The following is a 24,074-nucleotide window of genomic DNA, read 5'->3' as shown; positions in this document are numbered from 1 at the left end:
CCTCAGCTTTACCACCTCTTAGAGAGGATGAGGTGGCTGGTGGGGCAAGGTCTAGAATTAGGGGACAGGAGTGGAAGGACTGATCAAAGGTCCTTGGTGAGGCCTGAGGATAGAGGCTCTAGAGCCTGGGGTAGGAAGCCTGGGGACCTGGATAATCCTGTTTTGTGAGGGACTGGCCCCTCCCCAGAGCCAGCTAGCTGCAAAGGAGACCTGGGCAAAAGGAATGTAGAGATAAATGCAATGCGAAGGTTGTGGGGGCTTTGCTGTCTCTGTTCCCTGCTACCTTTTCCTGGATGAGAACTACCATTGGCTATCCAGCCCTCTGCCCTGCTTCCCCTGTTAGGCCCCTTTAGGAACCACAAAAATCTGGGACCTGGTGTCCTGGCAACATGATGAGTGCACACACAGCTTTGATATGTTTTAAATTAGCTATTAAAATAAGTACAATACTGGGGAAGGAGAGTTAGTACAGTCCTGCATTTGGCGGGGTGGGGTAAGCAGTAAGAAGGGACTGAAGGGGGAGGAACGGAGGCAGCCTTTTCTTCCAGTTGCTTGGATCCAAAGGATGTGGTCAGGGGATGGAGGGGCAGTGCCTGGGTCCTGTTCTTGGCCCTCTCTGGGCGTCTATGTCTTGTTGCTTGGGTCTAAGACCTAACGGTTGGATTTGAAGGGAGATTAGTGGGGCAGAAGATAGAAAAGGGGGGACCCCAAACTCTTGGCTTTCACCCCAAAACTGAGGGTATAAAAGGAATTCAGAATCTAGAACTTTTTTGCACTCCCCCAACTCCCCCCAGGCATTCCTTCCCCATTCCGTCCTGGCATACTTAGATGCAGCTTTGAATGGGCTGCCCACGTGTGGAGGGGGGTAAGGGTGACTCACTATTACTATGGGAGGAAAGGGGGAGCCAGTGGTGGAAGAAGTGTGAGTCACCCTGATGGGCACCAGCCTCCGGTCCCCTCCCCCGTTTCTGGATCTATCTGCCTGCCTGGCGCCTTCCCTTGCTTTACACCCACTTTCCCTCTTCCCCCTGCCCTTCACCCACCCACTCCCACCCCTAGACTCTGCTCTTTACCCCTGAGGCCTGAGACAGAAGGAGGGTTGAGCACCAGAAACTAAGATGGGAACTTCAGCGAAGCTCCAGGAGGAGTGGGGTGTGAGGGAGAGGGTGGGGTCTGACTCCGCCAAAGCTGGGCTGTCTTCTCTCTACTCACCACTCCCCCCGCCCCCATCCCTGTGAGCATGCGACGGCTCCTTTAAAAGCAGTGGCTCCTCCTCCCATTCCCAGGACCTATTAGAGCCATTGCCGGGACTCCGGTGACTCAGTGTTCACTGGAGCGCCGCAGCCGCACTAGCCAACCGGGATTCCAGGTCCGACAGTGCACGGCCCAGATCTCCCAAGTCTACCAGGAGCCAGCCGAGAGCCAGCCAGCCGGCGCACTCCAACCCGGAGCCGTCTCTATCCTTCGTTTAGAGCCCCGTGCCCTTCCCGGGACCCCTGCCCTGAGGGCAGCGCTGCCACCCTGCCGGCCATGGAGACCCCGTCCCAGCGGCGCGCCACCCGCAGCGGGGCGCAGGCCAGCACCACTCCGCTGTCACCTACCCGAATCACCCGGCTGCAGGAGAAAGAGGATCTGCAGGAACTCAATGACCGCTTGGCGGTCTATATCGACCGTGTGCGTTCGCTGGAGACGGAGAACGCAGGTCTGCGCCTTCGCATCACCGAGTCTGAGGAAGTTGTCAGCCGCGAGGTGTCCGGCCTCAAGGCCGCCTATGAGGCCGAGCTCGGTGATGCCCGCAAAACCCTCGACTCGGTGGCCAAGGAGCGCGCCCGCCTACAGCTGGAGCTGAGCAAAGTGCGCGAGGAGTTTAAGGAGCTCAAAGCGCGGTGAGTGCGTCCAGGTGGCGGAGTGCCCAGGTGGTGGCGTGCGGGCGGACTGGTCACCCCTGCCCGGCCCCAGGGGGGTGATAACTTTGCCATATTGTCTCCTCCCTCCCCGGAACTGCCCCCAGCGGGTGACTTGGCAGTGCCAAGGGAAATCGTCTGGATAGGAGAGATAAGGGTGGGGTCTCTGGGAGAGTGTGGGGTATATAAGGAATGATGAGGGCATCAGGGCCAAGTAGAGGCTGGTTGGCAGGCCCACATGCAGTCAGGGTAAGGTTTATCAGCCATTTGGAGCCTGGGAGAGGGGTTGAGTTAAGCAGACCTAACACTGCCTGATCTAAGAAAACGGCACCCAGGACACAGAATGAGTGAAAGGGCCCTGTTTGAACTTTCTTGGTAGGTTTGGCACAGTGCCAGTTTTGCCCAGACAGGCTCTGAACACATGATGTTAAGACAACCCTCCCAAGCTGGCAGATGTCCAGCGGTGCTGGAGAGAGGTCACCAAGGCCTTGACCCCCTTTAGCCCCTACAGGAGGATGTAGGTGGCCCTCTTGGCACGACCCTTTTTGAGGTTCTAAGAGCTGGGAAGCTGTCCTTCACTTCCTGCATGTCTGGGACCTTCTCTGGGCCCTGACAGTCCACCAAACAGCTCCAGTAGAGCGGCTCCCCCGCGGCTCCCACAGCCCTTGGCCTGCTTGGCCCAGGAATGCAAAGGAGGGAGGGAGACAGAGGCAGAGGCTCCACCTCAGGAAGCTGTGTTATGCCCAGGTCTGGTGGCTCTCCCAGCCTCCCAGACGCTCTGTCCGGTGTCTTAGAGGGTTTAAGGCTGTGTCCTTCTCTCCCTCCCTTCTTGGAGTGAGCCACTTTTCTTTTCCCAGCCAAGCCAACCCATTTTTGCTCTGGCCAATCCACTCAGCCACTGCCTTTTTTCAATCTTTGCCTTAATAAATTGCTGGAATACAGTGACATTTTTGAAATCCAGCCGTTGGAAGCTTCAGGCCACTCCTACCTCACCCATCCCTGCCCCACCCTACCCCACCCTACTTAACTCCACCTCCTTTTCTAAAAAGGCCTTTGGAGCCTGGAAGTTTAGGCCCTCTTTCAGTCCTCCAAGAATTTGGTTTCCTTCTCTATTACCCCTTTCTCTGTGAAGACCCCTGAGCATGGGAGGGGTGAGAGGGGAGCTATGGTTTGAGTTCACCTCTTTCCCTTTGTATCATCTCCAAACTCTCGCTCTCAGAATTTGTACGTATTTTTCATCCCCCCCTTCACTAGCCCCAGCCCCAGGTGGGGTGAGTATGACAGATCCATCCCCATGTGGAGAGTGGGCTGAAGTTGTGTGGGGAGATAGGCTGACTTTTATTTCTGTTGATAAGGATTACTCTGTCTTTTTCACTAGAGATTTGAACAATTTAGTTAGCAGGACAGACAGGAGGCAAGCTAGAGGAGTCCCAGAGAATGTTAGTGTTCTAAACTCGTCCAGTCAATCACCACAATCACCTTTGCAGATCCCTCTGAAGGGCATTCTTGGCAGATCTTTTTCTGGGGTAGACACTGATCAGGAAACAAGAAAACTGGAGTCTGTGGTCTCATGCTAACCCCGTCATACCAGTCTGTCTCCTCTTCCTCCTGGTGCAGCTGTCCATGCCTTGGACACAGCGGAGGGGGGGTGCACACGTGAGGCAGGGGCGGGGGTGGTGTGTGTACTTGTTATATTTAGCCACCTGACTCTCCTCCTCCACTGATCCTGGCTGGTCAGGCCAGGCTTCCGGAAAAGGGGGGTGGGTTTGCACATCTGGATCTCAGGTTGATGGACAGCAAGGTGGAAACAAAAGGGGGCTCAGAGTGGGATGACAGTCCTCTTCTATGTCCCCAGTGGAAGGGGCTAGGATTTGTTGTTCCCTTTTGCATCTGCTCTACTTAGTGTGAAGTGAAGAAGTGTAGAAGGAAGAATTTGGAAGAGAAAGAAAGGCATTGTCCTAACTCCTCTCACTAAAACCTAAAGAGAAGGTGTTGTTTGGTTTAATGTTTAATTAGAGCTCAGAGTTCAGGGCCAGGCTTTGGGTTGGGATGCAGAGCTGACTGTACCCTGTGGCCCAGCCTGGGTACCTTGACCACACCCAGGGGTTTGGGCGCTCTCTTGGTGAGCTGGGTTATAGGCTACAAACAGAAACACTCTCCCACCCACCCACCCTACACACATACACATTCTTTCTATTCTGGAGTCTAAATGCAGGAGAATGAGGAGATTGAAAGCACCAGGGAAGGCCTGCCTGCGGTGCAGACTTGGAGCTGGGTCCTACCCCAGGCAGAACACTGGGTAGATGACTCAGATGCTGCCCCCCTCCTTCCCACCCTGGTAGCTTTATAAGAGACAGCAGACAGGGTGGAGACAGCAGATGTCCTAAAGGGAAGGATGGGGGCCTGAATGTCTGCATCTGTATCCCAACCTCCTGTTTGCTACTCCTCACATCCTGGGATCCTTTCCTGCCTTCTTCCTTAGGACCTCTGGTGGTGGTCTGGAACTAGAACTATGGATAGGCATTGTGCACAAGTGGTTCTAGAGTTGAGGCCAGAGTTATGGGCTTGGCATGCAGGACAGTGCAGGATCTGTGGCTTCCCATGAGGAACTGGTAGAAGAAGAAGACTGAGTCAGAAGTGGGGAGATCCCAGGCCCACAAAAGCAGAAGCGCCTCTTTCCTCCAGACGAGACCTGTATGGTCTACAACTTCCTGGATTGCCCGGCTTATGCAGCCTCAGTGGGGCAGACAGGGAGGTGCAGACCTGAGTTTACTCAAGCTCTCATCAGAATAAGAACAGCAAAGACCAGAGAAATTCCATGTCACAGAGGGAGTGACACGTCAGAGCTTGAGCAGAGGTCCAGTTCTGACTTCCAGTTGAGTGGTCATACCATTAAACCTTACTCCTGTAGCTTAGGGAACAGGTTAGAGGATCCAGAGTATAGGCTAGGGTAGCCAAGGCTCACTCCTGCAGACTGGAGATTCTGCTCTGGGACCAATGATACCTTACTGCTCTGCTATTCTGCCAGGGCCTGTTAACACGTAATAAGCTTTTGGGCCCTGGCTGGTTGGCTCAGTGGTAGATCATTGGCCTGGCGTGCAGGAGTCCCGGGTTCGATTCCTGGCCAGGGCACACAGGAGAAGCGCCCATCTGCTTCTCCATCCCTCCCCCTCTCCTTCCTCTATCTCTCTCTTCCCCTCCCGCAGCCAAGGCTCCATTGGAGCAAAGTTTGCCTGGGCGCTGAGGATGGCTCTGTGGCCTCTGCCATTGTGGCAGAGCGACGCCCCAGATGGGCAGAGCATCGCCCCCTGGTGGGCATGCCGGGTGGATCCTGGTCGGGTGCATGCGGGAGTCTGTCTGCCTCCCCGTTTCCAGCTTCGGAAAAATACAAACAAACAAACAAACAAATAACAGTTTTTGCCTCAGCCTGAAAGACACAGGACCCTGCAAGGCCGTGAATCTGGAGGCTGGTGATTCCTGTCTTGGGACTTAGAGGAATTGAAGGAGGCTGTGCCCTTTGCATGGAAGCCTTTGAGGATGCCTGGCCCCCAGTCGTCACTCGAGGAGGCCTCCTGATGTTATCTCTGCCCCTACCCACCCCCAAAGTTCACATTCTGATTCAAAGGGAAATAAGAAGGTGTAGCTAAACCTTGGGGCTGAGCAGTTTTTAAGGATCACAAGAGAGTAATTCCGACAAGGGCCCCCAATTGTCTTCCCACAATTGATGCCTCTAGTTGGCACTTCCCCTGGCCTTCCAGAGTTTTGAGATTTATTCTTGTTTGGGATGTGTCTATTGTTCCTACTCCCAGTCCCACCCCCCATATTTCAGTAGCTCAGTGTCAGGGCTGAAGCCAGGGACAGCTGGAGGGACAACTGGTAGGAGATGCTTTCATTTACCAACTGTGCCCTCTGCTCTCCTCCCCCTGACCCCTCTAACAGCTGTAGCAGCTAAGACAAGGACCGGCTCAGAGGCCCAGATACAAGGGCAGTTCATCCAACTCCTACCTTCTTGGGCCCCCAGGTACTGAAGGCGCCATAAGCTAAGCTCTAATATTCTTCAAGCTATCTTTGGGGAGGTTGTAGAGTCTCATCTCTTAACAAGGGGCATGGTGGTCCATCGACAAAATGACAGGTTGTGAGAGGGAGTTGAAACAGCCCTGGTCCTTGGAGCCCTTAGTTCTAGGCTTGGCCCTGCTACTATATTGCTGTGTGACCTGGAGCAAATCAACTTCCCTTCTCTGTATTTCCTTAGCTATAAAAGAAAGGGGTTAGAACAGGTCTCCCTCAGTTTCCAAAGTAATACAATGACCCACAAAGGCTGAAAAAACAGCCTTCTAAATACCAAGCTATAAATATTAAAATAAAATATAATTAATTGTGAATATACTTAATAGCCAATGCTATTCTTAATAGAAATATTTCCCACAAGCTGTGGAATTTTAAAGTACTAACACCCTGTTTCTTTCTCAAAGAAAGTTTGTTAGAAATGGTTAATTATGACATTACATTCTTGGCTTATGCTTTGTTTTTATTTCTAGTAGGAAAGGACACTTTATTTTCAGTGCCTTTCCTTCAGGGCAGTAGAAAGGGCTGTACAATGCAGGAGGAGAGGGAGAGTCCCGGTGACCTGTGTTAGGGTAGGAGAGAGGCCCTGGGAAAGGCAGGTCTGTTACCTTAGAGCTGGCCAGGATTAGACCAGCAGTGCCTGGAGTCAGACAAAGGTGCAGGGTGACCTTGAGATCCCCGCCGTCTACACTTCCTGCACCCATTTTGGCTCCCCCAACCTGAGGCTGGACTGTGAGGAGGTCTTGGCCCTAAATCATCCTTCAAGAGAGGTGACAGAGAGGAGGGTCTGGGGGTGGAATCCTTGCTGTGAAAACCAGGAATAATTCTGGCTAGGATCCCACACCCAACAGAAGAGCTGAGACACAGGAGAAAGTAGAGTGGAGAGAGTGGACGGGAGACCCTGAGCTTGTCCAGTCAAAGAAAAGGCTGAGGGGTAGCCTTTTATGAGAACTACCATGGGTATTGGGTGTTCTTGCTGAGCAGCAAGAGCGATGAGTCTGAATCAGATGCAAGACCTATGGAAGGGGACAGGACCTCTGAGTTCTTTGCAGGCTGACTCAGAGGAGCTAGATACTCTTCATTTTGAGGGTCCCAGTTCTGGACAGTTGAGAGGAAGCAGCTTGGGATTGTCAAGTCCCCCCTTCCTCCCAAAGCACTGACGCTACCACCCTCTGCTGGCTGGGAGAGAGACCTGCATCTTCCTAGCTGGAGCTGGAATGTAGTGTGACCAGAGCTCTTAGGTCCTCCCCCACCTCCTTTCTTGATCTTGGGGTGCGGCTTCCACCCCCTCCCGCTGTGTCAGGGTTAATAACCATGAGCCACCAGATGGAGGGTTAATATGTCCTAAGAAGGGATGGCTGAGTCACCTTCTTGTGAAGATCTTCTAACAGTCCCTTCCTTTGCCACTGGCCTCTCCCTCCCACTCCCCAAGATGTTCTGTCTCCTCCTAGGCCATCCACCCCTCCTCCCTCCATGCCCCCATTTTCTCTGGTCTGTCCCCAGGCCTCACCCATGCATTTCTGTAACAATACAGGAATGATTTCTGTAGAAAAAGGCCAGGAAGAAGGAAAGTGGAGTTTGGCGGGGACTTTGAGGGAGCGGTTGGTCAGGAAGTTGGCCTCCTGTTGTCCAGGACCCCAGTATCCTAGCCTGTGGCCACAGGCTTCTCTTGCCTCCGTACAATGCCACGTTGATATACTCAGCAGCTGTGACTCAGCCGGGCCCCCTGCCAGGCCCAGTGTCTGAAATGTCAGCAGGCCTCCTATCCCCCTTCTCAACTCCAATTCCCCCATCCCAGTCCTCTCTCTGGAATTAAGACCCAGCTTTGTTTGAGGGGAGGACAGCTGAGAGCCTGGTGGCTCTCAAAGGAGATCTGATGGGCCTCAGGCACCAGGCATGTGTGGCCAGTGTCACACCCAAGAGAGGCGTGTGGAAGCAGAGCTGTGTCTGCTGTATGTGCACGCGCTTGTGTGGGAGGTCAGGAGTGGCGGTCCGCCCTGGAGGGCCGACCACATACTTTCTGGGTGTAAGACATCTGGAACTCAGGGGAGAGTTTCAGGAAGCCTCAAGGGGCTTCTACATCCCTGGAACACCTTCCCCCTCGGATCCTCTCTTTAAGGTCTCCTCTCCAGAGAGAGAAGGTGCCTTGAATGCCAGGGTGGGGAAGCCAGATGTCCCATTCTTCCCACACCCTGCCATTACCCAGAAGTGAGGCCAGACCCACAGACCAGCCAAGAAACCACACAGTGGTTCCTTTTGGAGGCAGACATGTCAAACCTCGTGGCTCTGCACACAGTAGTACGAGTGTGTGACACCTGAGGCTGTTTTACTAAGCCTCTGTGTCTGGCTGGGGCGTCTCCCGGTGGGGCAGAGGTCACACGTCTCCCAGGCTCTCCTCCTGGGTGTCTCTGTGGCACTTGCTGCACCCCTGGCATGCATTATGCCATTTTCTGTGGTCTGTCCTGTATTCTGTTAGTGTCCTCAGGTAACCGGGTAGACAGGTTTCTAGTGTCAGAGCCTGCCCTTCTCCAGGCCTTAGTTTCCCCGTATGTAAAAGTTCAGGAGTTAGTCCAGGAGGAGGTCCCTCTAGAAGCCTTGGGCATACGAACCTCCTAGTGTCAGGGCATCAGGGGACATACAGAAAAAGTCCCCGAGATACAGTGCAAGTGGAAAGAGAGTAAACCGTAAACCGGCAGGTAAAACGATAAATGAATGTATTTTGGAAGAGGACGGGAGACAGGGAGCTGGGCAGAGCTAAGGCCAGGCTCACGGTTGGGGGTGGATTTGGACCGACAGAGAGAGGGAAGGAAGGGGGATATATTGCCGTGGAGGGGTTGCTGAAACAAAGGGAGGACTAGTAGGAACAGGCACGCGGGCTTGGGGTGGCTCTCAGAGCTGTCCCATCACCAGGCAGGAAGTCGGCCTGACCACCTGGGAGGACAGAACTGTTCTTAAGCCAGGAGGGCCAGGACTCCCTGCCCAGCCTTGCCCAGCCACAGGGGGTGCCCTTTCCTGTGAGGCAGGAAGCCCCAGAGGCTCAGAGAACTTTGTTTTTCTACCCTTCTCCCCCCCCCCCCCCAATTCCTCCCAAGTCTCTCTTCAACCATGGAGAGCTCCATCGGCTGGTGAGGCTGAGGGGCTGAGGCGGGGCTGAGGCAGCCCTCTTCACCATCTTCCCTTCCCACTTCTTATTTTAGCCCCAGCCCACGTCTCTGCCCCCCAGTCTCTTCCTCAGCACAGAGGAGGAAATGGGGGCCTCCCTCAGGGCCTAGCCGGTTGCTCCCAGCAGCCAGGTCCAAACAGGCTTTTGGCAGGCCCTGGCTTCCATAGCTGGCATCGAAGCTGGGCTAAGGAGGGTGACTCAGTGGGTGGGTCAGCACTGGGCCTGGTGCCCACCCAGCCCTTCTGCTTTGCTGGGTACCTTTCTTCCCCAAAATGTGTCTCAGGGTCCTTACCTGCAGAGGCCTGCAGCTGGGCTTCCCCATCTGGCCTTACGCCGGGCCAGCCAGCTCCCTGCTAGTCTTTCTATCTTATTTTCCTCACTGCCCTTCTCTACCCAACTCTCTTCCCTCCTTCCGAGATGGGGTTTGCCAGCTGTGGGAAGAGTTAACAACAGGATGCCCAGCCCTCTTGCCACATGAGGCGGCTGGGATGAAGCCACTTCTGTGCTTGAGGAACCTGGTGGCTGAGAGAGAGAGACAGGCCCCTCCACTGGCATGGCCTCGGACCTGGGGCAGGACGCAGGCAAAGCCAGGGTCTCCCCTGTGAGCACTAGAGGATTTCCCAACCCCTGCCCGGGTATTGTCTGCCTGAGGATGAGTCACCTCGGAGCCCCTGGTTCCCACCCTTCCCAGCTCCCCTTGCCTGCCCCACCCTACCCCCCTGCCACCCTAGCGTGGGACAGCAGTCAGTCAGCACGTGCCCAGCCCTCCCACCGCCAACCCGCAACAGACTCGGGCACAGGCAGCGTGACTGTGTCTGTTTGGGTCCGGACTAGGTCTGAAGACCCCAGCTAGCTAGGACATGGCTTTTGAAGCTGGTAGGGTAGGCCAGCCAGGGAAGGAGGTAGGAGAGTCATCTCAGAGGGTGTGTGTGTGTGGCTCCCTGGCCACAGAGGTCCGAGGTCTGAGTCATGAGTGATAGTGGCTTCTTCCCCACAGATGGGAGCTCCCCGAGCCTGTCTGAGAAAACCACAAAGCCTCTTCCTCACTTCTGCTCATGGTTTTCCTCATCTGCAGGAAATGTCTTAGTTCTTCTTCTTATTTCTTTATTTATTGGTGAGAGAGAGAGAGAGAGAGAGAGAGAGAGAGAGAGAGAGAGAGAGAACACACATAGGAACAGGGAGACAGGAAGGGAGAGAGATGATAGGCATCAATTCTTTGTTGCGGCACCTTGGTTGTTCATTGATTGCTTTCTCATATGTGCCTTGACTGGGGGGCTCCAGCTGAGCCAGTGACCCCTTGCTCAAGCCAGCAACCTTGGGGACATGTCCATGATCCCACACTCAAGCCAGTGAGCCCGTACTCAAGCCGGATGAGCCTGCGCTCAAGGTGGCAACTTTAGGATTTCAAACCTGGGCCTCTGTGTCCCAGTCCGACGCTCTACCTACTGTGCCACAGCGTGGTCAGGCAGCATCTCAGTCCTTTAATGTCATCTCTTTTAGGTGATAAGCTAAGCCTCCAGGAGGATATTCTTCGGAGCTATTATGCCATGGCAGGTGCTGAAACAGCACTGCAGGACGCTGAACCCAGCTCTCTGTGCCTCAGTTTCCTCAATCACACAATAATAGCATCTGTCTTGTAGGGAAGCTGTAAAGATTGAGTTAACAGTGTAATATTTAGAGCAGCACCTGGTACATAATCAGCTCTATATAAGTATTTGCTGTTATTATATTTTTGTTTCTATTACTGCCCCACCTTTGGGAGCAGTAGGAAATCAAGAGGTTAGACTGAGGGGAAATTCTGTAGTTGTTCACCTGTAAGTTGCCAGAGGGCAGGGACTATGCACCTCTGTTTTCCTGGGTCAGTGTCTGCCACAGAAAGGGTACTTCTAATGAGACCTTTGGCTTTCTGTCATCCCCTGGCGTTCCTTTTCTGGGGTATGAGGAGGCCAGGGAGCAGGACTAGGGAAGAGATGCCCTTAAGATGTCATCTGAAAGCATCACTCTTTCCTGCTTCTCTCAGCTCAGCTGTCTGGGTCAGTGGAGCCCTCCTCCTCCCGCTGGTTCTCCACTCTCTCTAGACCTATGACTTAGAAAGCAGTGAGGCAGAGCAATCGGAGTCTTGTGACCCTGTCTTTGCTGCAGCTTCCATTGCTTGACATTAGGCCCTTTACCGTCCTCCTCTGTGCCTCAGTGAGAGGAGGGGAGAGAGTGAGGCAGACTCCTGCATGCACCCTGACTAGGATGCTCAAATCAACCGACCTATTTTTAGTGCCTGAGGCAGACACTCAGACCAATCAAACCACTGGCTGCAGGAGGGGAAGAGAGGGGAGAAGGAGGAGAGAAGAGAGAAGCAGATTGTTGCTTCTCCTGTATTCCCTGACCGGAATCGAACCTGGGACGTCAATATGCTGGGCCAATGCTCTATCCACTGAGCCACTGGCCAGGGCCATGTGCCTCAGTTTCTTTATCTGTAAAAGGAAGTGACTGAGCTGAACCCACTCTAAGCTCCTTCTAGTTCTCTAAATTCTGAGAGCATCCGAGTACAGCCAGCTGTGGCTGTTAGCCTGCAGGGTAGAGAGGCCACTTCTGGGAAGCCCTTGCCAGCCTTGGAGCCAACTCAGGGCCCTTGGAATCTGTGTCTGCCGCGTCACTTCGCTTTACCAGCGGTTTTTCTGCTTTCTCCCTCCTCCCCCTTCAGCTGCCGCAGCTTCGGAAAAGTTCTGAAGTCATGGAAAGTTGGGGTTGTGCAGCCAAAACCTGAGCTGGGTTTTGACTTTATTTTTAGCTTTCCAGGCTGAGACGGAGGAGGGGAGACCATCTTCCAGTTTGGGAAGGCTTCTTTTCTCAGCAGACAGACACTGTTGCATTAAACAGCTTGTTTTGAGGTGTTGCCAGAGGCCTGGACAGGAGCAAGCATGCAGGCCGGGGGTGCTCCCTCCAGGTATTCACATCCTCCCTGGGCCTGTCTGGATGTCACTCTGCCCCCCTCCCAGCAGAGCCCAGTTGAAGGGGAGGTGACTCCTGTTTGAAATCTGCTAAGATGACAGAACACCCCCTCCACTGCGCCCTCGGTTCTGGCCTTTCCCTGCTGCTGCGCGGTGAATTGTTGGGTTCTTGGAGCTTAGTGCTTTTGTAGCAAAAGAAAAATATTGGCAAAGCCACTTTTTCCCTTTCCAGGATAGAATATTTTTCTCCTGCCTATGTTTGGTTTCCCTTTTTTCCATCTGCTGTGGGGGGCTCTTGCTGAAGGACTGATGCGTTACAGATGGCAGCTGGGACCAGGACCTTTGGCTTTCTGTCACCCCCTGGGTTTAATCCTTTCTCTCACCAGACATCGGTAAAGGGATCATAACATCTGGAGAGTTCTTAGATTCCCTAGAGGTTTTTAAGAAAATAGGACCCCCTATTTTTCCAGTTCACTATCCAGCAAAAACAATGAGGGGCCCAGAAACTGGAGGGAGTGGCAAGGGCAACCCCCATGTGCCTGGTTCTAGCTAAAGCTTTACCCACTTTGAGGACTGCGGAAGTTCATACCATGCCTGGCTGTCCTCATTCCAGATCTCCCTGAGCTCTAACCAGACCTGCTCTTCCCGACAGTCTTCAGAGTATAAAAGGGACTAAGGGAGGTGACCAACATTTTTGGGGATGCATAGACCTGGGGGCTGGCAGTCTAGATGTCTGGGTCCCTGCTGAGGGGGGGGGAGCTTGGCTGAATGAAAGGTGGGTGGCATCAGGGAGGAGAAGGTTAAGGCCTCATGTGAGAAGGGGTGGGAGACAAAGGTGGCCCTGTTTCTTTGGGACGGAATGGGAGGGGAGAAAGTGAAAAGCATTCATCTCATGGGATCAAGCTTTGCCCTTGGCCCCAGGCACGTTCCTGAGCACTGAGTCATGGGAAGGGTGGAGAAGCAGGAAAGGGGTTTCGGGGACTCTGGGGGAAGTGGGAGTCCAGTCCCAGAGACAGGCAGATGCCAACAAACCGAAGCCCACGATGCCCTCTCCTGGCAGTTGGAGGTACAGCAGATTCAGGCCCCACAGCTGACCATTGGGGAAGTGACTTCTTTCTTCCTGGGGAATGTGGCTCTCTCTAGAGACACAGACTTCTACCCTTAAACCCATTCATACCTTGCTTCTTTAGCAATACCAAGAAGGAGGGAGACTTGATGTCCGCCCAGGCCCGGCTCAAGGACCTGGAGGCTCTACTCAACTCCAAGGAGGCCGCACTGAGCACCGCTCTCAGCGAGAAGCGCACGCTGGAGGGGGAGCTGCATGACCTGCGGGGGCAAGTAGCCAAGGTGAGCCCCTCCTCCAGGCCTGCCCATGACCCCCACCCTACCCTACACCTGCCCTTCCCCCACCCCTAAACAAAAGCCCACTCATTCTCCTACCCCATTTGTTGCTCTCAGGAGGTACTTGTCCTCTAGCCTCAGAGCCATTCACCTGTCTCACCTCTCCAGACCGTATTTCATCGTTCCTTGCTGCCCATGGCATCTAACACAGTGAATTTAAAGTAATCCACAAGCTATTTCCATTTAACGTTGCAATGAACTATGTTTGGCCCTCCTATGGGGAGCTACAACCACTCTGGGAGACGGAGAGGAGTGTAGACCATCCACAGAGCCTATAGTTGGGAGCTGATGATAATCACACATGGGACACCGATTCTTTTGTTTTTTGTGGGGGTTTTTTTTGTATTTTTCTGAAGCTGGAAACGGGGAGAGACAGTCAGACAGACTCCCGCATGCGCCCGACCTGGATCCACCCAGCACGCCCACCAGGGGGCGACGCTCTGCCCACCAGGGGGCGATGCTCTGCCCCTCCGGGATCGTCGCTCTGCTGCGACCAGAGCCACTCTAGCGCCTGGGGCAGAGGCCAAGGAGCCATCCCCAGTGCCCAGGCCATCTTTGCTCCAATGGAGCCTTGGCTGCGGGAGGGGAAGAGAGACAGAGAGGAAGGAGAGGGTGGGGGGTGGAGAAGCAAATGGGCGCTTCTCCTATGTGCCCTGGCCGGGAATTGAACTCGGGTCCCCCGCACGCCAGGCCGACGCTCTACCGCTGAGCCAACCGGCCAGGGCCTGGACACTAATTCTTAATGATTGGCATATTGGTCCTTACTTTCAAAACACTCAGCTGTCTATGTTAGAATAATAGGAGATGCTATCTCCTATTTCTTAGCAAGTACTTACTCTGAGGACATATTTTTTCTTCTTCTTTTCCAAGTAAGAGGAAGGGAGATAGAGAGAAAGACTTCGCATGCACCCCAACCAGGATCCACCCAGCAACCCCCGTCTGGGGTCGATGCTCTGCCTATCTTGGGCCATGATCAGAACCGAGCTGTTTGACTCCATGAGCAGTCCTCAGTGCCTGGTGGCTGATACGCTTGAACCAATCGAGCCATGGCTGCGGGAGGGGAAGAGAGAGAGAGAAGGGGGATGGGTGGGGTGGGGAAGCAGCAGATGGTTACTTCTCTTGTATGCCCTGACTGGGAATCGAACCTGAGACATCCATATACGGGGCTGACGCTCTACCACTGAGCAAACCAGCCAGGGCTCAGGACATACTTTCATGTTACAAGCTAGGAAACAGACTTTTAAAAGCTGGCTTGTTCCTATTCAAGGGATGAAAAAGAGAAGGGAAAAAAAAGCTGGCATCTTCCCAATTTCACAGCCTCATCTGCTCACAGCAGGGCCAGTACTAGTCAGTTGCCAAGATTCTGTCCTGGACTCTCTCCCCTCCCAGGCCCCGACACCACAGGTCACCATGGAGAGACCGAGAGATGATAACAGGTTGATTACAAAACCAAGCCTGGGCCATTCTCCTCCCAGGTCTCCTGCCTCCAGCTCTTTCCTGCCTCCCAGCCTTTCCCAACTGCATTGGCCAGCCTGTGCTTTCTAAGACTGCTTTCCTACTCAAATTTCAGAGGGTCTTTTTGTGGCAGATAAGGGTACATGTTTTCGTTATCCAGCCTCTGCCTTCTAGTCCAGCCACCCCTCCCATCGTTCCCCCGTGACCCCCAGCCATCAGTAGTGCTGACCCCCCTGTAGATCCTGAAGTTCCGTGCCTCATCCCTCTGCGCCTTCGCACGCGCACGCTCCCCTCTGCCCTCCAGCCACAGCAGTGCCCCTCCCAGGCCCACTAACCTGTCCTTCAGGTCTCAGCCTCTAGGAGCCCTTCCCACCCTCCTTGACCACCCCAGGCACACTTTGGTTTCTTTTCTCATGGTCCCTTTAGACTTTGGACATACCTCTTTTATAGCAATTGCTGTATTATGCCAGAGACGGGAATTGTTATCTCTTATTTCTTAGCAAGTGTCTACCCAGAGTAGTTACTCTAAGGAGATACCATTATCTCTGTGGCCCTCCGTGGCTCTCAGTCCCCAGACCTATTTCACATGTGTAAGGGATGCACTGGGAACAGCCCATTTCTCAGCCTCCTTCCAGCTCTGATGTTCTCTGACCCCCTCCTGAACCTCTACCCCCTTCTTCTCAGCTCGAGGCAGCCCTAGGTGAGGCCAAGAAGCAACTTCAGGATGAGATGCTGCGGCGGGTTGATGCTGAAAACAGGCTGCAGACCCTGAAGGAGGAACTGGACTTCCAGAAGAACATCTACAGTGAGGTGAGTACTGTGCTCTATAGGCCAGAGGACATGGGGTGGGCAATGACAGGCACCATTGTTGGGGCTGTAGGATCAGCTCTGTGCAGAGCTCACCTGCTTGACTCCCTTGCACGGTAGATGGGGGTGGGGAGTGGCTAGCACCCCGCTCCCAGGTTAAAGTAGGGCTAACAGTGGCTCATGAGGCTTGGATTGGGCAGGGAGCTTGGCCACCTGGGTCGTAGCCTCTAAGTACCTAGTTCTGATATTGGTTTTTGTGTCCAACCCTTCCAGGAGCTTCGTGAGACCAAGCGCCGCCATGAGACCCGGCTGGTGGAGATTGATAACGGGAAGCAGCGCGAGTTTGAGAGCCGGCTGGCAGATGCCCTGCAGGAGCTGCGGTCCCAACATGAGGAGCAGGTGGAACAGTACAAGAAGGAGCTGGAGAAGACCTATTCTGCTAAGGTGCTGCCTTTGCCCCGGCAGCCCTGGGCTGTTCCACAGGGGATCAGATGGATGGTGGTCGGGGCTCAGGGTGTCCAGGACCTGTGGCTGCAGCAGCAGTGCCCTTCTCAGGTCCTCCCTCCCTCCCACTCCCTGCAGCCCTAATCCTGTGTCCTCCCTTCCAGCTGGATAATGCCAGGCAGTCCGCTGAGAGGAACAGCAACCTGGTGGGGGCTGCGCACGAGGAGCTGCAGCAGTCCCGAATTCGGATCGACAGCCTCTCAGCCCAGCTCAGCCAGCTGCAGAAGCAGGTGATGCCCCCTTACCTCTTCCCTCATCGTCCAAGAGTCTGGGCAGGATGTCTGGGAGAAGTCTGGTTGGGAGTTTCCTGAGGAGGAGAAGGCAGAAGGAAGGGACAGAACATGTTCCCACAGACTAGGAAAGGGCCCAGGATTTGGAGTCAGCTGACCTGTTTGCTATTCCAGGACTACTTGTGTGACCGCCACTTCTCAGAGCCTTGGTTTCCCATTTGAAAATGGAGATCATCCTTATCCTCCCAAACTTGTAGATCTGCTAGGTGACTCAGTGCGAGGTGTTGAAAGCATCAATGTTATTCTGGTCGGCCATGCCATTTGTGACAGGAGGAAATAGCTTCTAGCCTCAGAATGATAGATTTCAGTTAGATATTGGGAAGGGCTTCTGAGTCACCAGCCCAGGGAATGTTAGAGCTCATGATAAAAGTCTCTCTCTCTCTCTCTCTCTCTCTCTCTCTCTCCCTCCCTTTCAACTTTATTTATTTGTTTGTTTTAGAAAGAGAGGAAGGGAGAGAGAAAAAAAACATCAATTTGTTGTTTCATTTTTTATGCATTCATTAGTTGACTTTTGTATTTGCCTGGACCAGGGATAGAACCTGCAACCTTGGCATATCCAAATGATGCTCTAACCAACTGAGCTACCCAGCCAGGGCCCCATGATCGTCTCTATTAGGAGCCTGGAGATCCTGGGGAGTGTGGCGGGGTGTCCCCTACCAGCTCACCAGCCCCCCACCTTCCTTACCCAGCTGGCAGCCAAGGAAGCGAAGCTGCGGGACCTGGAGGACTCACTGTCCCGTGAGAGGGACAGCAGCCGGCGGCTGCTGGCCGAGAAGGAGCGGGAGATGGCGGAAATGCGGGCAAGGATGCAGCAGCAGCTGGACGAGTACCAGGAACTGCTGGACATCAAGCTGGCACTGGACATGGAGATCCATGCCTACCGCAAGCTCCTGGAGGGCGAGGAGGAGAGGTGGGTTTGAGGAGGATTGGGAAGATGCTCCTAGCAGCTTTGGCCTGTGACTGGCCTTGACGAGGTCCCTCACTGTGTCTTCCCTCCCTAGGCTCCGCCTGTCCCCCAGCCCCACCTCCCAGCGCAGCCGTGGCCGTGCCTCCTCCCACTCATCCCAGACACAGGGTGGGGGCAGCATCACCAAGAAGCGCAAGCTGGAATCGGCGGAGAGCCGCAGCAGCTTCTCACAGCACGCTCGCACCAGCGGGCGCGTGGCTGTGGAGGAGGTGGATGAAGAAGGCAAGTTCGTGCGGCTGCGCAACAAGTCCAATGAGGTAGGCGCCCAGGACAGGTGTGAGGGAATACAGCTGGATGAGGGAAACACCAGAAAGCAAAGGGATGAAGTTGGAGAGAGGCAGATCGGTGAGTGTGTGTATCTGTCCCACACTTTAGACCTGGTCCTGGTTCCAGGACTCATCCCCAGCTGTAAGGCCTTAGGCAAGTTATCTACCCTCTCAGAGCATCAGTCTCATCTATAAAAAGGGGATGAATAATAATCCCTAACTTTGAGTTGTAGAGAAGGTGAAAGTATCTGGGGTGGCAGAGCATAAGTGCCCACAGGTCGCACCTGTTACTCCTGATGGGAAGAGCAATGTTGGGGAATGGAAGGAGAGCCTCCAGTTGTGCCTGTCTGGGCCCTTGAGCAAGATAAATCCAGGAGTCGGGATGAGCATCCCCCACCTTCCCCTCCACTCCCTGGCAGGACCAGTCCATGGGCAACTGGCAAATCAAGCGCCAGAATGGAGATGATCCCTTGCTGACCTACCGCTTCCCACCAAAGTTCACCCTGAAGGCTGGGCAGGTGGTGACGGTGAGTGGCAGGGTGTTTGGACTCGGGGCTGGGGAGTGGTTGGCCTGAGGACAGGTGCGCTGGAGTGAGTCCCTTTCTCTAATCTCCCTCTTCAGATCTGGGCCGCAGGAGCGGGAGCCACCCATAGCCCTCCTACCGACTTGGTGTGGAAAGCACAGAACACCTGGGGCTGTGGAAATAGCCTGCGCACGGCTCTCATCAACTCTACTGGGGAGGTGAGTGTGCTGCAGGCTAGCCTCTTCCTGGGCAGGACGCCCCTGGTGGCCACAATGCAGGGGATTCCCGGGGGCAGTTGGGAGCCAGCTGCTCCTAACCCAAGGAAGCCAATTCAGGGCCACTTTCTTCTCTCTCTGGTGCAGTCCTGGGCCCTAAACTCTCCACCTAGGTGGCAAGTCAAAAGCTGCCTCCTCCAGCAGCCTGAATGGCAGAAGTTAGATAGCGAGGGTTGTTAAATACAGAACCACACTCCTACCCAGACAGTTGGACAGTGTTCCTCTGGGGTTGACCAGTTCCTTAGCTCCAGCACCACGGAGGACAAATAAGCAACAGCCTACCAGGGGTCCCCAAACTTTTTACACAGGGGTCCAGTTCACTGTCCCTCAGACCGTTGGGGGGCCGCCATATACAGTGCTCCTCTCACTGACCACCAATGAAAGAGGTGCTCCTTCCGGAAGTGCTGCAGGGGGCCGGATAAATGGCCTCAGGGGGCTACATGCAGCCCGCGGGCCCTAGTTTGGGGATGCCTGGAGACAAAAGGCAGGCCGCAAAAAAGATTCTTAGGTGATCAGTATGGGTGGATACACTGCACATCCCTGCTCTAATGTTGACCTTTAACCTTGGGCCTGGGCCTGTGTCCCCAACAGGAGGTAGCCATGCGCAAGCTGGTACGCTCAGTGACTGTGGTTGAGGATGACGATGATGAGGATGGAGATGACCTGATCCATCACCACCATGTGAGTGGCAGCCGCCGCTGAGGCCGAGCCCACACTGGGGCACCCAGCCAAACCTGGGGGGCAGCTTCTCCGTGGCCTCCCCATGCCAAAAATCTTTTCATTAAAGAATGTTTTGGAACTTCACTTGCTGCCCTGGCTTTTCTTCTCTCCTCCTTATACTCTGAACAAAGAACCCAGGTGTCTGGGTGTTCTACTCTGGTAAAGAACGGAGTGGGAACTCTCTGATGTCATGGAGTATTCTGAATTTGTCTCCGGGGAAGGGGATGGGAGGACAGATGCGGGGCTCCCAGCCCTGCCTCTCTCCCCTCATTTCTGTGGCATGCATTTCCTTTCTTGTCCCTCCAATTCCTGTTGCATGCCTGTCCTCTCTTCCCCATTTTCCTGCAAGAACATTCTCTCTCATTCCCACCCTCTCCAATTTATTTTGCATGCCTACTGCCCTACAAGCTTACTTGCTCTCTCCTTTCCCTCTTAGAGTAGCGTGGACAGTGAAAGCCATAATTCCAGTTACCTGTCCCCAAATATTCCTGACACATCTCCCTTTTCATGTCTTCCCTCCCCCTCTTCCCAGCCCAGTCTCCTAAGCCCTATTGCCTGCCCTCTAGTCCCTTGAGGACAGAACCTCACCTTCCTGCCTGGTGGCTGGGAGCCTGCAGGAGCGTGGAGCTGAGTGTTAGGCCTAAACAGAGAATCCCTGACTCGCCGTCCGCCTGAGCCTTGTCTCCCTCCTCAGGGATCCCACTGCAGCAGCTCGGGGGACCCAGCTGAATACAACCTGCGCTCTCGCACTGTGCTGTGCGGGACCTGCGGGCAGCCTGCCGATAAGGCGCCTGCCAGCAGCTCGGGAGCCCAGGTGGGCGGATCCATCTCCTCTGGCTCTTCTGCCTCCAGTGTCACAGTCACTCGCAGCTACCGCAGTGTGGGGGGCAGTGGGGGTGGCAGCTTCGGGGACAACCTGGTCACCCGCTCCTACCTCCTGGGCAACTCCAATCCCCGAACCCAGGTGAGTTATCCCTTTGCCTCCACAACCCACAGGCAGAGGACCCTGGTCCTTGAGGGCTAGGACAGGTGGCCCTGTGAGGGGGAGAGCCTTCTCTTCCGCGGCCCGGGGGAGTGGGAGCCTTCCCCCACCCCTGCCACCCAAGATCCTAGACAGTCCACTCCTGCACCCTACCCCTCCTGTCTGAGCCCCAGACTGGAGGACAGGGGCAAGGCTGAGGGTCGGGAGGGCAGGGGAGGGAGGGTACAGGGGCAAGAACTGCCACTCACACCTCTCTCCTCCTCTCTTTTCTCTTAGAACCCCCAGAACTGCAGCATCATGTAATCTGGGACCTGCCAGGCAGAGGTGGGGACACGGGCCTCCTGCTTCCTCCTCACCTCATGCCCACCCCCTCCCTGCGCCTCATGGGAGGGGGCTTGACGCCAAAGAAAAATACCCCTTTGGTTATTTTCTTCAATGTTTTGGTTTTTTTTCTAAGAGAAGTTATTTTCTACAGTGATTTTATACTGAAGGAAAAACGCAAGCAAAAAAAAAAAAGCATCTATCTCAATTTGCTCTTTATTTTTCCTGCTTCCAAGAAATTCTATATCTGCCTTAAAACCAAAGAGGGCTCCTCCAGGAGCCAAGGGATAGGGGTGCTTTTACAGAACCGAGTTTCTGCTTTTCTGCCCTGCCTGCAGCCCCCATCCAGAGACCCCATGAACATGGTGCCTGAGAGGCAGGTGTGGAGTCCTCTCCGCCGCCTTCCGAGGGAGGAGGGCTGAACCAGGCGCCTGGGCTGGTCCCCGTTGTTCCGGCACACCTGGCTGAGGCTCCTCTGCCTGCCTGCCCCCAGTCCCACTCCTGCCTCCAGCCTCGGGGTGACGATTCTCCCAGGAACCAGCTGCGCTTGCTTTTTCTATATTTTATGTAGACAAGAGATGGGAATGAGGTGAGGGGTAAAGGAGGGGGGAGAAAGGTTGGTTTGAGCCTGCTTTTACCTAGCTTTAGAGGCATGGTGGGGTCTGCCTGGTCACTGGAGATCAAGGTCAAGTGGATGCAGGATAGAAGGGAGGGGGAAGGGAGGCTTACTAGAAAGGGTAAGAACCTATGGGGCCCCACCCCAGAGGAGGAAGGTCAGAAGGGGTGGAGGATGGGTGTCAGTGGTTTTTGGCAAACACTAAGGATCCCCTAGTCTCCCCATTCCTCATCTGCACCTCTTTTCTCCTCCCTGAGTCAATACACAGATTGTTTCTATCCCAGTCTGCTGTGTCTTTGTTGGTGGGCATCACCATGTGTTCTGAGGGGTAGACAAATGTCACATGATCACCAGCATCCTCCTGCTCACTGCTGCCCAGCCTCAACCCTGCTGGGGGGGGGGGGTGCAAGATGCAGCCTTCAGAGTACTCTTTTTTTTTATTTATTTAGTTTTTACAGAGATAGTGAGTCAGAGAGAGGGATAGACAGGGACAGACAGACAGGAATGGAGAGAGATGAGAAGCATCAATCATTAGTTCTTCACTGCGCATTGCAACACCTTAGTTGTTCATTGATTGCCTTCTCATATGTGCCTTGACCGCGGGCCTTCAGCAGACCGAGTAACCCCTTGCTTGAGCCAGCAACCTTGGGTCCAAGCTGGTGAGCTTTGCTCAAACCAGATGAGTCCGCACTCAAGCTGGCGACCTCGGGGTCTCAAACCTGGGTCCTTCCGCATCCCAGTCCGACACTCTATCCACTGCGCCACCTCCTGGTCAGGCACCTTCAGAGTACTCTTGATATACATTTGGGTGACAGTGATGGCTGGTGGGCAGATGCTGTGACATAAGAAGCACTGAACTAAAAAAAAAAAAAAAAAAAAAAAGAAGCACTGAACTACTTGGAGGGAGTCTCTTTCCCTTCATCCTACCAGCACTTACCAGCACCGTGTACATACTGGGCACTTTCTTTCTTTTTTTTTTTTTACAGTGACAGAGAGTCAAAGAGAGGGATAGATAGGGACAGACAGGAACGGAGATGAGAAGCATCAATCATCAGTTTTTCGTTGCAACACCTTAGTTGTTCATTGATTGCTTTCTCATATGTGCCTTGACCGCGGGCCTTCAGCAGACCGAGTAACCCCCCGCTCGAGCCAGTGACCTTGGGTCCAAGCTGGAGTTTTTACTCAAACCAGATGATCCTGCGCTCAAGCTGGCGACCTCAGGGTCTCGAACCTGGGTCCTTCCACATCCCAGTCTGATGCTCTTTCCACTGCGCAACCACCTGGTCAGGCAGGGGCACTTTCTATATATGGACCCAGTCTGAGGGTGGTGACATCTCGGGGAGTAGAAGCTAGTGACAGGAAAGGAGTGGGACTGACTGCAAACTTGCAGATAATGTCCCTCTGCGCCAAACTCTGCTCAGCTTGCAGATAGGAAATGAACAAGACAAACCCTTCAGGGTCTCAGGGAACTTACACTCCAGTGAGAATCGAAAAAACATGGGCTGCTGTGAACCAAAGGGTGTGTCAGGTAGAGTAGGAGCCTCAGAGAGGGAGGTGATTTATAACCTGGGTGAATGAGGAGCCTGGACTGAGGAAAAGGACCCCAAAAGGGGAAATGAGCTGTGGAAACCAACCTTTCTGTGGCCCTTTGTAGATTCCAAAGCATCTCTGCACTATCTCATTTGGTGCTCATACTGTCCTGAGAGGTGCTGTTTGGCCTTGGAAACAGAACTCAGAGTGAACTTGCCTAAGGCCATACAGCTAGTAGGTGGGGGAGATCCCCAGGGTTGTGGCTGCAGACCCCTGCTCCTGTGACATACTCTCCTTCTGAACAAAAAAATACTAATGATAAAATATAAGTCTACATTCCCTGGGGCAGAGGAGTTGAACTTGTTTACAAGTCAGGAAAAAGTATATCTGGGATTGTGGGAAAACATTGGAAAAAGCAAAATAAATGAGAGGAAAAGAGCCTCTGATTTCATGTTGGACACCTGGTTTCCCACATGCTTGGAAAGGGATTCTGAGAGAGGAAAGTTTCCCTGCCTAAAGTGGGCAGCTGCAAAGAAGTAAACCCTAGCCCTGGCTGGTTTGCTCAGTGGTAGAGCATCGGCCTGGCGTACAGAAGTCCCGGGTTCGATTCCCGGCCAGGGCACACAGGAGAAGGGCCCATCTGCTTCTCCACCCCTCCCCCTCTCCTTCCTCTCTGTCTCTCTCTTCCCCTCCCGCAGCCAAGGCCCCATTGGAGCAAAGATGGCCCTGGCGCTGGGGATGGCTCCTTGGCCTCTGCCCCAGGCGCTGGATGGCTCCTTGGCCTCTGCCCCAGGCGCTAGAGTGGCTCTGGTCGTGACAGAGCGACACCCCGGAGGGGCAGAGCATCGCCCTCTGGTGGGCAGAGCATCGCCCCCTGGTGGGCATGCCGGGTGGATTCCTGGCGAGTGCATGCGGGAGTCTGTCTGTCTCTCCCCGTTTCCAGCTTCGGAAAAATACAAACAAACAAAAAATTAAACCCTTCTCCCAGTCCTAGGCAAAGACCCCAGGGTCCCCAGTGGGTCTTGGACATCAATGAAGGAGTCCCATCTCTGAGGGTGTCCAAGTGCACTTCCAGGTTTCGGCACCTGGGGGCGCCTGAGCCAAACCAATGACCCGCTAGGGGACTGCTCACCTTAGGCTCAGTTGAGCCTGATGGATGGATCAGACTCTGAATTATAGGGGTTTGTGGGGACACTGTGGGCTGGGGAACACCGGAACCAGCAGGTGAGGTCCCTGTTCTTTTCTTTTTAAGATTTTATTTTATTTTATTTTATTTTATTTTGTATTTTTTCTGAAGCTAGAAACGGGGAGAGACAGTCAGACAGACTCCCGCCCGCGC

The 24,074-nt window shown here is 54.1% G+C and overlaps 1 protein-coding gene across 1 annotated transcript; it reads left to right on the top strand.

The window, feature by feature from the left end:
- The first annotated feature begins 1,305 nt into the window (after window positions 1–1,305).
- Window positions 1,306–21,483, top strand: LMNA (lamin A/C). The gene is made up of 12 exons (XM_066261851.1): window positions 1,306–1,886; window positions 13,268–13,424; window positions 15,618–15,743; window positions 16,014–16,184; window positions 16,349–16,474; window positions 17,224–17,444; window positions 17,536–17,758; window positions 18,187–18,294; window positions 18,390–18,509; window positions 19,158–19,247; window positions 19,981–20,250; window positions 20,545–21,483. The coding sequence occupies exons 1-12, from the start codon at window positions 1,531–1,533 to the stop codon at window positions 20,569–20,571; spliced, it is 1,995 nt and encodes a 664-aa protein (XP_066117948.1). The 5' UTR covers window positions 1,306–1,530; the 3' UTR covers window positions 20,572–21,483.
- The last annotated feature ends 2,591 nt before the right edge of the window (window positions 21,484–24,074 follow it).

This window comes from Saccopteryx bilineata, chromosome 2 (genome assembly GCF_036850765.1).
Source record: "Saccopteryx bilineata isolate mSacBil1 chromosome 2, mSacBil1_pri_phased_curated, whole genome shotgun sequence".
Classification (NCBI taxonomy): Eukaryota; Metazoa; Chordata; class Mammalia; order Chiroptera; family Emballonuridae; genus Saccopteryx; species Saccopteryx bilineata.
Note: the sequence above shows the minus strand (reverse complement) of the source record. Positions and strands in the feature narration are given on the sequence as shown.